The sequence below is a fragment of the Mustela lutreola genome, chromosome 11 (genome assembly GCF_030435805.1).
Source record: "Mustela lutreola isolate mMusLut2 chromosome 11, mMusLut2.pri, whole genome shotgun sequence".
NCBI lineage: Eukaryota > Metazoa > Chordata > Mammalia > Carnivora > Mustelidae > Mustela > Mustela lutreola.
This window is the reverse complement of record NC_081300.1, coordinates 95,271,967-95,287,907: the sequence shown is the minus strand read 5'-3', so window position 1 is coordinate 95,287,907 and position 15,941 is coordinate 95,271,967. Positions and strand designations below refer to the sequence as shown.

The 15,941-nt window shown below is 52.9% G+C and overlaps 1 protein-coding gene across 1 annotated transcript; it reads right to left on the bottom strand.

Moving 5' to 3' along the window:
• Window positions 1-1,360: 1,360 nt before the first annotated feature.
• ORAI1 (ORAI calcium release-activated calcium modulator 1) lies at window positions 1,361-14,937 on the bottom strand. The gene is made up of 2 exons (XM_059139045.1): window positions 14,320-14,937; window positions 1,361-2,393 (listed from the first exon to the last, which is right to left on the bottom strand). The coding sequence occupies exons 1-2, from the start codon at window positions 14,632-14,634 to the stop codon at window positions 1,785-1,787; spliced, it is 924 nt and encodes a 307-aa protein (XP_058995028.1). The 5' UTR covers window positions 14,635-14,937; the 3' UTR covers window positions 1,361-1,784.
• Between the last annotated feature and the right edge of the window lie 1,004 nt (window positions 14,938-15,941).

Here is a 15,941-nt window from a genome sequence, read left to right as displayed (position 1 = left end):
CGCTGGGCATCAATTTTTGCCATCTGCAAAACAGAGATAAATCTTCCTGCCAAGACACACACCCTGACTGTAATTGCAGGAAAGTATCGGGAAAACCAGACTGAGGTAGCATTCTACAAAACCACAGGCCTGGACTCCAAAAATGCTGATGTTCAAAAGGACAAGGAAAGACTGCTCCAAATTTGAAGCAACTAAAGAGACGTGACAAGTGAATGCCACACACGAGCCTGATGGGAAAAATCATGGCTAGAAAAGACACGATCAGGACAAGTGGAAAATATTCAGGAGTACTGCGTCAATGTCAAATTTCCTGAATCCGATCAGCGAATTGAGGTTAGGGAGAAGAATGTCCTCTCCTCTGTTTGAGGAGGAAGCATTTAGGCATGAAGGATGATATCTGCGGCTAAAGCACGTGGGCTCGGGAGAGAGACAGACATTGTGTCTTCCTCCTTCACCACTTTGGTATTTGTGATTCTCCTCCTTGCTGAGGTCAAACAGGCACCACTCTGCCTTCTTGTCTCAGCCTTCCCAAAAAGGCGTCCCTGCACCGTCTGTTTAGGGCCACGTTTTTCACACCTGGTGCCTTTTGTTGGTGATTTTGCTGCTTTTTTGAAGATTTTTTAATTTTTATTTTATGGAGGCTCCACGCCCAACAGGGGACTTGAACTACATGGCTCTGAGATCAAGACTCGCATAGTCCACCAAATGACCCAGCCAGGCACCCCGGTGATTTTGCTATTTAAAAAGAAGGCAGTGGGGCACCTGGCTGGCTCATTTGGTGGAGCGTGCAACTCTGGGTCTCGGGGTTCTGAGTTCAAGCCCCACGTTGGGTGCAGAGATGACTTTAAAAAAAAGTCTTTTTGGAAAAGCTTCCTTTAGGTACAAGAGCCTGTGCTGTTAGCCATGAGTGAGTAAGGTGTCTTTAAACAGAAATGCACACAGGGGTGCCTGGCTGGCTCAGTGAGTCAAGCATGCAACTCTCAGTGTCAGGGTTGTGAGTCTGAGCCCTACACTGTGTACAGAGATTACTCAAAAACTGAAACAAAACAAAAACAAACACATAAAACAAGGTTACCTACTGCACACCTGGCAGAATACAAGACAAAGGCCCGTAGGAACCTAACCCCACAGGAGCAATGGTTCGACACCAGCTAATTCCTAGAACACAACTGCTGTAGATGACAAGAATTGATAATCTATGTATTTCAGTCACTATACATGCAACTTTTTCAGAGGTCTGAAAATTTTCAAAAATCAAACGTTAAAAAGTTTTTTTTTTTGGCATAGAGTCTCCCCTGATTGGAGCACCAGGAAAAGGACCAGCAGGCAGTCCAGACCCAACAAATACACACACAGGAGGTGTCCCTTATGAATATATTTCTGTGTGCACGCATGTGCGCGCACGCACGCGCACACACACACACACACACACACACGACACTGAACGGGGCAGGGGGTGGTCAAGACAGAAAAGACAAGAAGCATCAAGTGGCACAGACACACGGGAGGGGGAGGGACAAAGGGAGCGTCTGTCTGTCCTCACTCTGGCTCCCACCGGCGGCCTCCTACCAGGAGGTGAGCCCAAAGCTGGAAGAACAGGAAAGTTTCAAAGTGCAGTCGTTTCTCTTAAAAAAAAAAAAAAAAAAAGCCTCTTCCCTCCACTCTCTGCCCCTGGACAAAAGCCCAATCCCCAGAGCTGGCTGGCTGTCCGCGAGGCTGGGGCAGGACGAGGTCGTGGGGAGCGGCGTCAGGCCGGGGATCTGCAGAGCCCGGGCCCATGGGGCTTACGCGTAGTGACCGGCGGGTGTCAGGGGGTGATCCCCTCTGTGGTCCAGCTGGTCCTGCAGGCGGGCGAACTCGGCCAGCTCGTTGAGCTCCTGGAACTGCCGGTCCGTCTTATGGCTGACCAGCGAGCGGTAGAAGTGGACGGCAAAGACGATAAAGACCAGGCCGAAGGGGACCATGATGGTGGTGGAGGCGATGGCGGCGGCCTGGCCCGGGGTGATGCCGCCCGTGCTGCCGTTGACGCTGGCCACCACGCCGCCGGCGGTGGGCTTGCTGGTGGGCCGGGGCTGCCCCGGCTGCTTCTTGAGGGGCAAGAACTTGACCCAGCAGAGCAGCACGACCTCGGCCAGGAAGAGCAGCGTGCCGATGACGGTGGAGAAGGCCCAGGCCAGCTCGATGTGGCGGTGCATGCGCTCATGGGGTGACTCCTTGACCGAGTTGAGGTTGTGCACGTTGCTCACCGCCTCAATGTTGGGCAGGATACAGGTGCTGATCATGAGCGCGAACAGGTGCACGGCCACCAGCACCGTGGTGCAGGCGCTGAAGGCGATGAGCAGCCCTGGCGGGTAGTCGTGGTCGGCGTCCAGCTGTACCTCCACCATCGCTACCTGGGGGGTAGGGGAGAGGCGGGCTGAGTGCCAGGGCCCTCACGGCACTCCCACTCCCATCAAGCTCTTGGACCCTGGGCAAAGAACCTGGCCTCTCGGGGCCTCAGTTTCCTTCTCTGTGTAGTGGGGATAACAGGACCCACTCACTCAGGGCTGACAGGCCTAGTGAAGACAGCAGGTCTGGAGCCCAGGCTGCCGGATCTGAATCCTTGCTAGCCACATGTCCTTGGGAAAGTCACAGAGCCTCTCCTGAGCGCCAACGTCTTTATTTGTAAAACCGAGATATTCCATCCTAGTTCACAGGATTATTTCCACGATTAAATGAGAGTCCCCGGTACATGGTAAACATCTCTCCCACGGTCACTGCTGCGCCTAACACCCAGCTAGGTATTCAAACCCAACCACCACTAACAGTTAAGACGGTGTGACAGATATTTTACTCAGATACAGCTTAATTTAAAAAAAAGAAGAAAAAAAGAAAAGAAAAGAAAAGAAAGAAAGAGCAGGAGCAGCAACCACTAACCACCGTCTCTGCTGGCCCCACGTCCGTTCCCCAGCACAGGCTTCTCCTTCATGCCCTGCTCCAGGGACAAGGAGAGGGCTGGGGTAGAGAGAGGAGGCCCTCCCAGGTCAGGCCAGGCCCCTTCTGAGAACACAGTGCGCCAACCAAGAAGGAACGCAGAAGCTTCCTAGAAGACACAGAACCCAGTGCTGCTGCAGTGTGGCTGGGAAGCCATCTCCTCCCCAGCCCCCCTAGCCCCCGCTCTGGGCCCCGGGCCCGACAGCTGACGCACTAGCTGCTTCCCGGTTCCTGGAGACGTGCGGACCCAGGGTCATCGGGGACATGTTCTGGGCCTGCCACCTGCTGCTTCTCACCTGGGCCTTGCAAATCACCCTCATGTGAAGGAGGCAGCTCATCAGATCTAGGCCAGGAAGAGCGGGCAGTGGGCACAGTGCCAGGGTCTGCCTGCCCGGGCTGGAGGGACTGGGGCAGCAAGTGCCAATGATTGTACTGTCAAGTATGTTGACCCTTCCCACACAGTGTTTGCTGTGTATGCAGCAGGCGGAGTGGACCAATGCTGAGATGTATCCCCTAGCCCCGTACCAGCTACCCTAACCCTTCCTTACTCACCCTGGGAGAGGGTCGGCTCCTTCTTACCCCACTAGCTCTCCTTCTCCCTGAATGCCTGGTCCTGTTTGCTTTCACTTCTTACACCTTTCTGTACCCTTACTTTGGCCTGCAAAGACCATGTGGGCCAGTGACTGGAAACATGGGCTCTACAGCCATGCTGCCTGGCTTTGAACCTCCACCCCCTCTGCCCGTTCTTGGGTTTTAAGGCTCCAGGGCAAGCGGCTTCAACTTTCTGGGCCTTGGTTTCCTTATCTGTAAAATGGGAATAATGGTACACGATCAGGGGATTGCTGTGAGGACTAAGTTGTTTGTAAGATACTCAGGCCCATGGAAAATACTTCGAGCGTGGCCCAGAGTAAACACTCAATGAAAGTGAGCTTTATTATTATTTTTCGGCTTAGAAACCTCGTCTCCAAACCCACTACCTCTACATGGAACCCTCTGGGGTTTTCACCCTCCTGGTGGAAGAGCCACACTTGGGATGATGTCAGAACAGCAAGGCCAAAGTGGGGGGCCTGAGTCCTGGCTCCAGAACCATTCCTGCCTCTTTGTTTGACCCTGGTCGAAACCCTCCCCTCTTGTCTGTAAGAGGAGGGAGGTGACGAGATGCAGGCCTCAGGCTAGAGCTGACATGCGGTCTGACCCCCTTGAGAATCTGGTGAAAATCATGGATACACCCTCCTTAGAACGTTCAGGTGTATATATATACTCACAGGACTTTTCAGACAGTTTCAATGAGACTCACAGACTTTTTGCCCTACGCTTGTTGCAACGGATGACCATATAACCAGTTCAGCCCAGAAGTTCACAAACAATCCCTACAAACCTGGGGCAGTGCCATCAGGATATCAACTGTTTTTTTTTAAAGATCACTGGCCTAACGCCAATCCTGAGAATTCTTAGACCCCACATGTGAGGGCAGGCCACCAGGGCACAAGGAGTTAAGGGACACATCCCAAGCCCCCCTGGTCTCTGTCACCAGGCCTGCTACCCACGCTGGAAAAGGGGGGCACCCTCTAGCAATGTGTGCCTCCTGCCACCACCTCCCCACCCCCAGCACTTCCTCTTCCTGTTTTGGCCTGCTGTCCCGGAACCTGAAACCAGAGAAGGGACAAGCAGGAGAGCCCGCTGCTTGGCTGCCCCATGTCCTCTGGCTAAATTTATTCACTTTCTGGAAATGTCCAGATGCATTAGGTCTGTGAGGCCCTGACCTGAGCACTGGGGGGGCACACACCAGTCTGCTCCCTTACAGAACAGATGGTGTCTCCTCCTCTACGTAGCCATGAAGAATGAATGGGTTCCTTCACTTACAAAGCTCGTGGGTGACCCTGGACAGGTGTTTCAACCTCTCTGTGCTGCATCTATAAAACAGGGGCCCATTTATGGTTGTTATAAGCATTCAGCAGGCTAAAGAATATAAAACCTTAGAACAGGACCTGGTGTATCATAAGCTTAATAATTATAAGCCACATCATTGTTGTTCTTTTTTTAAATTTTATTTTATTTATTTATTTGACAGAGATCACAAGTAGGCAGAGAGGCAGGCAGAGAGGGGGAAGCAGGCTCCCTGCTGAGCAGAGAGCCCGATGCGAGGCTCGATCCTAGGACCCTGAGATCATGACCCGAGCTGAAGGCAGAGGCTTTAACTCACTGAGCCATCCAGGCACCCCACATCATTATTATTCTTTTACAAATAAGGAAACAGTCCCAGAGAGGTGAGGTCAGCTGTCCCAGAGGTTGTGAGTGGTACCAAGTAGAAGCTCTGAACTCAAGTCCACTTGGCTCTAGAGCCTGGGGAACGTAGCAATGCTTTTCCCATAAGGATGCTGCAACCAATCGAACATTTATGTTCCCTCTAAATCCACACTTTAAAACCCTAACCCTGGGGTGCCGGGGTGGCTCAGTGGGTTAAGGCCTCTGCCTTTGGCTCAGGTCATGATCTCAGGGTCCTGGGATCGAGCCCTGCATCGGGCTCTCTGCTCAGCGGGGAGCCTGCTTCTCTCTCTCTCTCTCTCTCTCTCTCTCTCTCTCTGCCTGCTTGTGATCTCTGCCAAATAAATAAATAAAATCTTTAAAAAAAAAAAAAAAATCCTAACCCTGACTTGATGGCACTGGGACGCAGGGCTTCTGGGAGGTGACGAGGACACAGGATGGAGTCCTCTGAGCAGGATCAGTGCCCTTAAAAAAAAAAAAAAGAGAGAGAGACAGCAAGAGCCTGGAGAGCCCCATGCCGCTCCTGGGATGGGAGGGGCACTGTGGGTAGACAGCAGCAGTGAGTCAGGAAGCCAGTCCCTCAACAGATTCTGAATCTGCCACCACCTTGATCTTGGACTTCCAGCCTCCACAAGTGGGAAGAAATAAATGTCTGTTGTTCAGAAGCCACCCAGTCTGCCCAGACGGACGTAGTCGGAGGAGATAGATGAGGTCTTGACGTGTAAACATTTAACACGGGGCCAGACCACGGGAGGGACTCAATAAATTTTAGTTGAAAAGAAAAGCAGGTGGCTTGAAGCAGAAGAGAAATAGCCCAGCGGTGTCTGGCTGGCTCAGCTGGTAGAAAATACAGCTCCTGACCTCAGGGTCCTGAGTTCAAGGTCCATGCTGGGTGTAGAAATTGCTGAAATAAATGAAATTTTAAAAAAGAAAAAAGAAGGGGCGCCTGGGTGGCTCAGTGGGTTAAAAGCCTCTGCCTTCGGCTCAGGTCATGATCCCGGGGTCCTGGGATCCAGCCCCGCATCAGGCTCCCTGTTCGATGGGAGGCCTGCTTCTCCCTCTCCCGCTCCCCCTGCTTATATTCCCTCTTGCTGTCTCTCTCTCTCTCTCTCTGTGTCAAATAAATAAATAAAATCTGTTTAAAAAAAAAAAAAAAAAGCAGAGAAAAAAAAGAATAACCCCCCGGACACTGTCAGCTCAGGCTGGAGAGAACGGACACCATGGGCCAAGGTTCTGGCCTCCAGGATGGGTGAGGAGGTCAGATCCCCACTCCAGGCCGAGTCTGCCCCAGTTCCAAGCTGGGACATAAGGAAAGAGTGTGCCCCAAACCACACTGGGCCAGATGGCTACCTTGGCAGGACAGAGACCATCCTTTTCAAACCATTCGTCAAACTCACAGGATCAAGGATGAGAAATCACAGCTACTGGGACATACCTGGCCTGGGGGACCCCAGAACCTGCCAGCCCTCCCCGGTCTTGATCTGCGGGAAGGCTAGGCACAGCAAAGCCTGAAATGCTGGGCACTCCAAGGAAGAGGAAAGGCCTTGATGCCAAGCTCTGGAGGAAACCCCATCACCTTTATCAGCCCCGACAATTCCTGGGACCATACAGGTTGGCTGTGTGTACCGTTCCCACACCGGGGACCAAGTTCAACGCCATGGGGTTGCAGAAAGATACAATGTGGAGAAGGAACAGACGGCAAGCATCTTGGATCCTGATAAAAACCATTCAGAGCAATACAAGCCACTGTTTTTTCCAGAATGCTTCCCTCTTGGGAGATCCCCACACATACATAGAGAATCAAGTCAAGGGGGCCTGTGGAATCCGGCAGGTGACTCCCAAGGCCCCAGCTGAGTCCCCGAGAGATCCGATCAGATCAGATTGCAAACAGCTTTGCAAGGTAAATATAGCCAGAGTGCTGGTCCGTCAACCCAAAATAAACAGGTCCCAGGCAGCCAAGGGCCTGCCTGAACCTCGCCACCCGGGGCCTAACGGGATAGGAAGGACGAGAGACTGCCAGCCCCACCGCACACTGGTCCCTGGACCCCACACAGGGGCCACTGGGATGCCAATTTTTAAGCATGAGCCAAGAAGAGGACCATGTGATTCTGCAACGGGTGGGGCCTGGCTGGCCTTGCCAAGCATTCGCCTGCTACGCCCGGATGCCAACCTCGCCTCACTCCTGCTGGGCTCCATGGAGACCCCCACCACCTGGCGCCTGGAAGTCCAGGCCCTTCGGAGGCAGCCCTCCCGTGCCTGACCCAATCCCAGTGTCCACAGTTGGGAGACCCACCTGTCCTTTCCAAGCCTGGGCTTCACTGTTCACTCTTTTAGCAGAGGGGGTGGCCCTGGAACAAGAGGGCCGCCAAGCAGTCACCCAGGGTCACTGGGAGCTGTCTGAGCCTGCTGGCCCTTCCTCAAGTGCAAACCATCTATTAAGAGATGATCGAGGCCTAGTCTAGTGGTTTACAAACTCTTTTGACCACTACAATCCAGTACTCCAAATGTTTCTATAAATAGATACACTTTTATAAAAGAAACAAAAGTTTCCCCAAACAACACTTCTCCTGAAAGGCCCCCAATAGAGACTATCCTTACAATAAGCAATGCATGCTGCTCTTTTGTTCTGTTCTTTCATTAAAAAAAAAAAAAAAAAAAAAAAGGCTGGTGCAAATCACTAAATTTATGTCATAAGCCAAACAGTTGAACCTGCAGGTTCTGGGGAGGACAGACAGGCCCAGGCCTTCTGGACATCTCGCTAATTCCAGCTTCCCCAGGTTTCACCTTCCTCCCCGCCTCTGCACTCTGGGGCCTCCCAGGTGAGGCCAGGACGCCTCACCCGCTGCTGGGAAATGGGTCCTGTCACAGGCTCCCCCACTGCCACAATTACCAAACCTGTTCTAAAGACAGAATTACACGACTTGTTCCCCACCCCCCACTCTTATGATCGCATCAGAACTTCCAATGAGGGGCACCTGGGTGGCTCAGTGGGTTGAGCCTCTGCCTTCGGCTCGAGTCATGAACTCAGGGTCCTGGGATCGGAGCCCCACATCAGGCTCTCTGCTCAGCGGGGAGCCTGCTTCCCCCTCTCTCTCTCTGCCTGCCTTTCTGCCTGCTTGTGATCTCTGTCAAATAAAGAAAATATTTTAAAAATAAAAAATAAAATAAAATATTTAAAGTAAGTAAGCTAATTAATTAAATGGCAGAATGGAGTAGTTTACCATCAAGACTATATGGCCTGTAAAGCTGAAAGTATTTACTATTTGATCCTTTACAGAAAAAGTTGGCTCATTTCTGGGTTAGACCAAGGCTCAAAAACCAAACAGGGCTGGCTACCAAATCACAGTCCCACAAGATTCTCCTCGGAAGCAAGGAGTCTGTGGTCCTACCAGTCTGCGGCATTCCTTCTGGGGAGTATATTAAAGGCTACTCAAGGGATGCCGGGCTGGGTCAGTCAGTGGAACGTGTAGGGCTCTCGATCTCAGGGTTGTGGGTTCGAGCCCCAAGTGTGGTGTAGAGATTACTTAAAAATAGAATTTATGAAAGGCTACCCAGAAGTCCCATTAGTGAGCAACCTGGTAGCTTTTGCTCACACACAACCTTCTCGGCTTTACTTCTCCAAGGGACCCGACCTCAACTCCAAACACCGATTTCCATCACTCCACCTTGAGAAACTCTATAGAGTTCTCCTTTGCCAAGCCTGAACCCAACAACCAGCAGAACTCAACAAGGTTCCCCGCTGAAAATTCCAGAAATTGCATGACAGGCATTTGTGAAGTTTTACGAAAGTCTTCTCAGCTAGGCAGGGAGCTCCCCCCTCCTTGGGGCACTCGACAAAGTTCCATTTATAAACAGTCTGGAGTGCACAACCCCACATCTGGAAGGATTCAAAGGCCTAGCTATCAACCAGCTACGGCAGCGGCAGCCAGAGGGCGGGTAAGTAGAAAGGGTTCCAAATCAGACCTACCAGTCCATGAATTCTACTAGCTGGGTATCTTAACCTCTGTGTTTCCATAAAACTTAGGGTTTTTTTTTTTTTTTAAGTTTTTGGGTTCGTTTTGTTTTGTATTGTTTCAAAGATCTTGTTTATTTGACAGAGAGGAAGAGAAAGAGAGCACAAGCAGGGGGAGGTGCAGAAGGAGAAGGAGAATCAGACTCTCCAATGAGCAGGGAGCCCTACTTGGGTCTCAATCCCAGGACCCCGGGATCACCACCCGAGCTAAAGACAGACGCTCAACGGACTGCACCACCAAGGTGCCCCTTAGCTTTTGTTTTTAAAGATTTTTATTTATTTATTTGAAAGAGAGCGAGAGCACAAGCGGGACAAGGGGCAGAGGGAGAGGGAGAAGCAGACCCCCACTAAGTGCAGAGCATCCTGCCCTCGAGATCATGACCCGAGATGAAGTTAGATGCTTAACCGGCTGAGACACCCAGGTGCCCTGAACCTTAGTTCTTCCATCTATAGTACATACCTTTAAGAGCTGATCTGAGGATTAAATAAGAATGAAAGAGAAGGGTCCAGGCTCATGCCTGGAAATTAGTAAATAGGAACATCATCAAAATTATTCTGGGGCGCCTGGGTGGCTCAGTGGGTTAAAGCCTCTCCCTTCAGCTCAGGTCATGATCCCGGAGTCCTGGAATTGAGCCCCGCATTGGGCTCTCTGCTCAGCAGGGAGCCTGCTTCCTCCTCTCTCTCTGCCTACTTGTGATCTCTGTCAAAAAAATAAATAAAATCTTAAAAAAAAAAAAAAAGATTATTCTAGAACTCCTCATGTAACTCTTTCCCTCCAAAACCTTGCATGGCTCCCTACTGCCTAAGAGTTCAGACTTTTCAAGGCCTCCCAGTAACGTCTTCCCTGACTAGATTCAACTTTTTCAGCCTCTCCTTACACACTCACAACTCCAAACTACCCCAGCCCCACTGCCTTTCCCTGAGACCCTAAATTTCTCATCTTTGTAACTTTGTTCCCAACCCTTCCTCTGATCAGTGGGCTCTTCCCCATGCCCTAACTCTACAACTTCAAGGTTTAGCTGGAATCATATTCTTCTAGATCAGTTAATCCTTTTAGAGCAGTCCCAGGAGAACAGTGAGTGGGATTCCTGAAAACCTGGGCCAGGTACACCCTAAGTGCTTTGCAAATACTAACTCAAAGAATCTTCAGGGGCACCTGGGTGGCTCATTTGGTTAAGCGTCTGCCTTCAGCTCAGGTCCTGATCCCAGGCTCCTGGGATCGAGCCCTGCATTGGGCTCCTTGCTCAGTCGGAAGCCTGCTTCTCCCTCTCCTACTCCCTCTGCTTGTGTTCCCTCTCTCTGTGTCAAATAAATAAATAAAATCTTAAAAAAAAAAAAAAAAAAAAAAGAATCTTCACACCAACCCTATGAGGTAGGTACTACTATTATCCCCATTTTACAGGTAAGGAAGCCCCAAGGCCCAGAGACATCAAAAAATAACTTCCCCGGGATCTCACAGTTATAAGTAGCAGAGCCGGAATTTGAATCCAAGTTGTCTGGCTACACAGTCCTCGCTCTTACTTTGCTCGGTCATTCTGGACCCTCCCACCTCTGTCCTCCTGCCACTCCGGTAAGTTCTCTTCCACAGCGACCAGGCTACACCAGGGTCACAGGGCTCTGCAGCTTACCAGCCAAGGAACCCTGGGCAAGTCCTTCACCTGGGGACAAGCACCTACCCTCACCAGGTGGTGTGAAGATCACAAAAGAAGGTATAAGTAAAACGCTTAGCACAATGTCTGGCCTATGACAAGACCCCAGTGAACAAAAGCAACGATTACTATTGGTAATCAGCCCCGTGAGCAGTGAGAGTAAGGTCTCCCTTATCTCCATGCCCGCTGAACTCTGAACATATCCCAGAGGCTCAATGCCTTACAATTTCAGCTCTTTCCTCCAACTGATGTTCACAAAAATTCCAAGCAACTTCTGAACCCAGCTCTGGAACCTGGGAACAAAGGGTGCTCGCGGGCAGAGAACTTGAGGAAGGAACTAATCCAAAAATAATTGATCCCAGGTCGTGGAAAGCATTTTGTTTACGGCAGCAGACTGACCTTCCCAATTATCTTCTGCTTAGGCTAACGTTACAGCCTGCCCTCCCCAGTGAACCAACACTGCCAATGGGTTCACCGTGATCCTGCAGGACACAGGGTTGGGCCAAGGGGGCCGCCTCTCACAGAGATAAATGGAGGCACAGATGACCCGAGTCACAGCCCACAAGGGTACCCTCGGCTCAAGAAGCATCTGCAGCAGATCATGTCCGGCACACAGAGCCCCTGATTTTGGAGTCTGGATGCTGAGCCCAGCAGGGGCCTGTTGTTTCTAGGAATGCCGTCAGGAGTGGGATTCTTGTCTGCAGACTAGAGAGGGTCCAGCTAAGGTGTATACGGTCAGATCCCCAAAATTCCTCCATATCTTGTGGGCCCGGTCAGGACTCTGGATGAATCTTCAGGCAAGTCCATGGCACTGCAGGATATGTCTCCCCTTTGTCCACATGAGAAAACGGGCACCAGAGTACACAGCCGCTTGTCTGAGATCCCACAGCCTATCTCCCCAGTACATCAGGGCGGCTGGCCAGGCCTTTCCGCCCACCAGCAGGGAGTCTCTCAATCCCCTCCAGGCTCCTGGGAGACCCTCCCTCAATATCACCTGCTGAACAGGTGAGCCTGGCAGCCTTGCCAACTCTCCCACCCTCGGAGATCAGAGGTCACATCAGTGCCTCTCTGGTTTTCCAGGTCTCTAGGAAGGAAGCCCTCTGGGGGCAGGAAGTTGGTTGTGCTGACTCACCGGCCAAGGGAGAATAGTCCAGGAAATTCACTCACTCTGTTTCCATGGTGCTGGGTCCTGTGGCACCCCCTTCTCTCAGAGGCTCACTCACAAGGCTTGGTGTCTGTCGTAGGGGCTGGGGCACACACAGACCTGCCTCTCGGGTCTGTCTGTCCACCCCAACTCCATTTCTCCCAGACTCACAGCAAACAGTTATCTTCTCTTGTAACTGCATCCCCAGAATGGAGGCCATGATGGGGTTCAGCCCCTCCCTGCTGGAGGAACTTCGGGAGTTCATCTGCGGAGCCAGGAAGCCTTCTCCACCCTGACCAGGGAAAATAAAGGTCCCCAAGATACAAATCTGGGTGATCCAAGGCTCACCCAATGCCACTGGCTGCCCCTGCCTCCTGACTTCCTGCAGTGTTTTCAGCAGGAGGAAGAGGAATGTCTGATTAGGAGGCTGGCCTCTCGAGGACAATGAGGGCTCCAAAGGGCAGGAAAGTGCCACCCATCCGATCCTCACTTCTCCTGGAGTGGGAAGGGGCCTGGGCAGCTATGAATTTATGACCCCAAGAAAAAGGGGAACAGGTGTGCCACCATCTTAAACCCAGAGCACAGCTGTGAAAAGCTCATGGTGTCAGTCCCTTCCCCCAAACTGTAACATTTTATTTTGCTTAACTTTCCTGCTCTCTCTTTTCCTAGGAGACCTGGTCCGAACATGTCCGTGGCTGGACACTGATCAGAACTCCATACACCACAAAAAGCCTAAGTGCCCAGCGCAGTTCTGGATGCCAGCAGACTCAGGTTCAAATCCCGCTCTAGCAGACTAGCTGTACAGCTGTGGGAAAATGCTGCGGTAAAACCACCTCAATAGGTGGTTGAGGAGTTAGTGTGCAAGTTCAGGGAACTTAAACAACGCCTAGTACAGGGTGAATGATTGGTTAACGGTCAGCTAGTCTTAGAGATCCTTCAGGCAAAGGCAGAAACGGGTCTCCAAGGATTCGGGAGTGACAGAACAGAATTCCATCCTATGACCTAAAACAAAAACCAGTGTGCCACTCCCTTACACAAACACAGATCCTCTCATCCCCTCTCAAGGGCTTCCTCTATTTAATTCTTAAAGTCAGAGCTACTTCTAAGCAGCAGCCTTCATTTACTGATTCAGAAGTCAAGATGCAGAGAGAAATGTGTCTCAAGTCACACAGGCAACAAAGGGTGAGCTCGGTGAGCTCTGCCCCTCCCCGCATCACCTGGCTTTTCCACTGAGGCCCAGTGAGCTCTGGACCCACTCAGGGCTTCTGAAGAGTTCAGACTCCACGGTCGGCCCACTTGTTTGTAGAACACAGGGAGAGTACTAGACACACTCCCAAGAAAACACTCCCTCCCTCAAGGCCAAGGGCTGAGCGCACTCACTGGGGAGGCAGGAGGGCTCTGGGCTAGAGACCTTGGGAGAGGAGGCTGCCTCACTCCTCACGTGATCACCACCAATCGTTCTGCAGGCCCTGCTGTGGAAGACTCCAGGCCTGAGGGCACCCTTAGGACCACTTCCCGGCCTAACCTGCAGCCTCACACTCCCCACCCTTCAGAGGCTTCTCACTCCAGCCTAGCCCGGCAGGGGAAGAGGAACCTGTGTCTGACCCACGCCTCCAAATCAACTGAAAGCCCATTCAAGGGGAACATGTCCCACCCTCCTCCCCCACACCCAGTGACTCAGTGGCAAGTTTCTGGAGAAGAAACTGAGAGCGGAGAGTGGTTTTCAAAACACTAGGCTGAGGCTCTCGGAAAATGCAGTGGGAGAAAGAGTGTTAGGAAATCCCCTCTACTAGGTGATAAAAGGTCTTGGCCAATACCTTTCGGCCTCAAGTGTGGGGTCACAAGAAAGACAGCTCAGGGGTCCGACTCCTCCTCCTCACCGCCTGACACCTGCTTCCACGGAGATCAGACCCTGCACGTCCTTCCTTCCAACAATGTTGTCCCTGAACATACGTGGGACTGTCTTCTTACAGATCTACTTCCAAGATCCTGCTGTGTCTCTCCACCTGCTGCATCAAAGTTGCCCATTCAAAGGCACCTGAGTTCCCCAACCCTGGACATTTGTCTGACACCCAATCTCCCTCACCAGATGTCACTCGTCGCCCACCTCTTCTCAGGTCCAGTACCCCTGACCCCCTCCAGCGTCCACGACACCTCTCACCCAGATCTGCCCCGCACCCCCAGTCCGCCCGGCCTGCTCTCTGTGGACCCCGTCGCGGCTGCTGAGGGAGCGTCCAGGACAGCAGAGGGGGCAGGGCAGGGAGGCCCGAGCTCACCATGGCGAAGCCGGAGAGCAAAGCAGAGGTCCGGCTGGAGGCTTTGAGCTTGGCGCGACTCAAGTAGAGCTTGCGCCAGGACAGCGCCTGCATCGAGTGCTCGTTGAGGCTCATCACCTCGGAGTAACTCTGACCGATCCAGTCCGGGTAGGTGACGGCGGCTGGCGGTGGCGGCGGTGGCGGCGGCGGCGACCCCGGGGGCTCCCCGTCCCCGCTACGGCGGCGGCTCCGGCGGCTGCCGCTGGTGGTGCTGCCGCCGCTGAGGGGAAGCTCGGGGCTGCTGCTGTTCGGGGGCGGGGCGGGCTCCGGATGCATGGAGCACGGTGCAAAGGCGCGGGCCGGCCCGGGCTCCTGCGAAGGGAGCGGCCCCCACCCTCCGCCGCACCTCCGCCTCCGCCTGAGGCAGCCGCCGCCTGCCCGCTGCGCGGGCTGGGCTTTACCCGGCCGGCCGCCGAACACGAGGAGGAGGTCGAGGAAGCGGCTGCAACTCCAGCTCGCAGGCCCGCGACGCCGCTCGCAAAAGCCGGGGGCCGCCCGGACGCGAGACTGCGCGCTAGCCAGCGTCCAAGATCCCCCGGCCGGGACCCTCGGCGCGCGCCACGATTGGCCGCCGCCTGGGGTTGATTAGCATGTGCCCCGGCCCCTTCCTAACACCCCGCCCACGAGGAAGTGGGCGGTGCACGGGCGAGTCACGTGACTCCTATCCTCGGACGGCACCGCCCACCGTCTCGGGCGACGCTCTGCGAGCCCTCGCGGCTCTTCCTGGAAGGTCTCCAGGCCACCAGGCCCTCGCTCGGCTCCTGGCGGCCAGCGCCTCCCGACTCCTCAGCTGCTCCGATGGCCCCTCGCCCGGAGCTCGGGCTCCTGGGTCGGGCCGCCTGAGGTCACTTCACTTCTTGGCTCCTCCTGAGGCCCGTTCCCCCTTGGAACCATGTGGCCGAAGGTCTGGGGGGATAGAGCAGGCTGAGATCCAGAGTTCCTTCAGTCTGTGCTTCACTGAGCAATGACCCGAGGCCGACACGGTTCTGATCGCTGAGAGGGGCGTGGTGGTCAAGATCCCCAGGACAAAATCCCCTGCATTCGTGGAGTAAATTTTAATAGTTTAGGTGATAAATGTGTAGAAAAAATAAAGCAGGCTAATGAGGGTGAGTAGTGCAGGGGTTGCAATTTGTAAAAACTTACTTATTTGAGAGAGAGCGCGCAGCTGGGGAAGGGCGGAAGGAAAGAGAGTCCCAGGCCAACTCGGAGCTGAGCGTGGAGCCTAACTGGGGTCTCGATCTCACGACCCTGCGTTCACCACCCTATGGAAACCAAGAGTCAGATGCCTAACAGACTGGGTCACATAGGCGCCCCGTGGGGGTTGTAATTTTACTTTTAGAATGCTCGGGACGGATTTTTTTGGTCTGTTTTGCTCAGTTTGTTCACGTAATGGTTCATCAGCGTTTGCTGTGTAATAGCCCCAATATTTTTTGAATGAATGACTGTTCAGACCCATTCGGCAAGTGTTTACTGAGAACCTTTTAAAAGTGCGAGGCTAAGGGATTCTGGGAAAATAGTAACCTTCATGGACTCTTATATTTTAGTGGGGATAATAGGCAATAAATAAGTAAGTTTACACTTTT

Bases quoted from the DNA above. Each gene is read 5' to 3' on its own strand.
- ORAI1 (XM_059139045.1), bottom strand. From the start codon at position 14,634: ATGCATCCGGAGCCCGCCCCGCCCCCGAACAGCAGCAGCCCCGAGCTT. The intron at 2,394-14,319 runs GTGAGCTCGGGC...CCTACCCCCCAG, and splicing joins TGCTCTCCGGCTTCGCCATG to GTAGCGATGGTGGAGGTACA.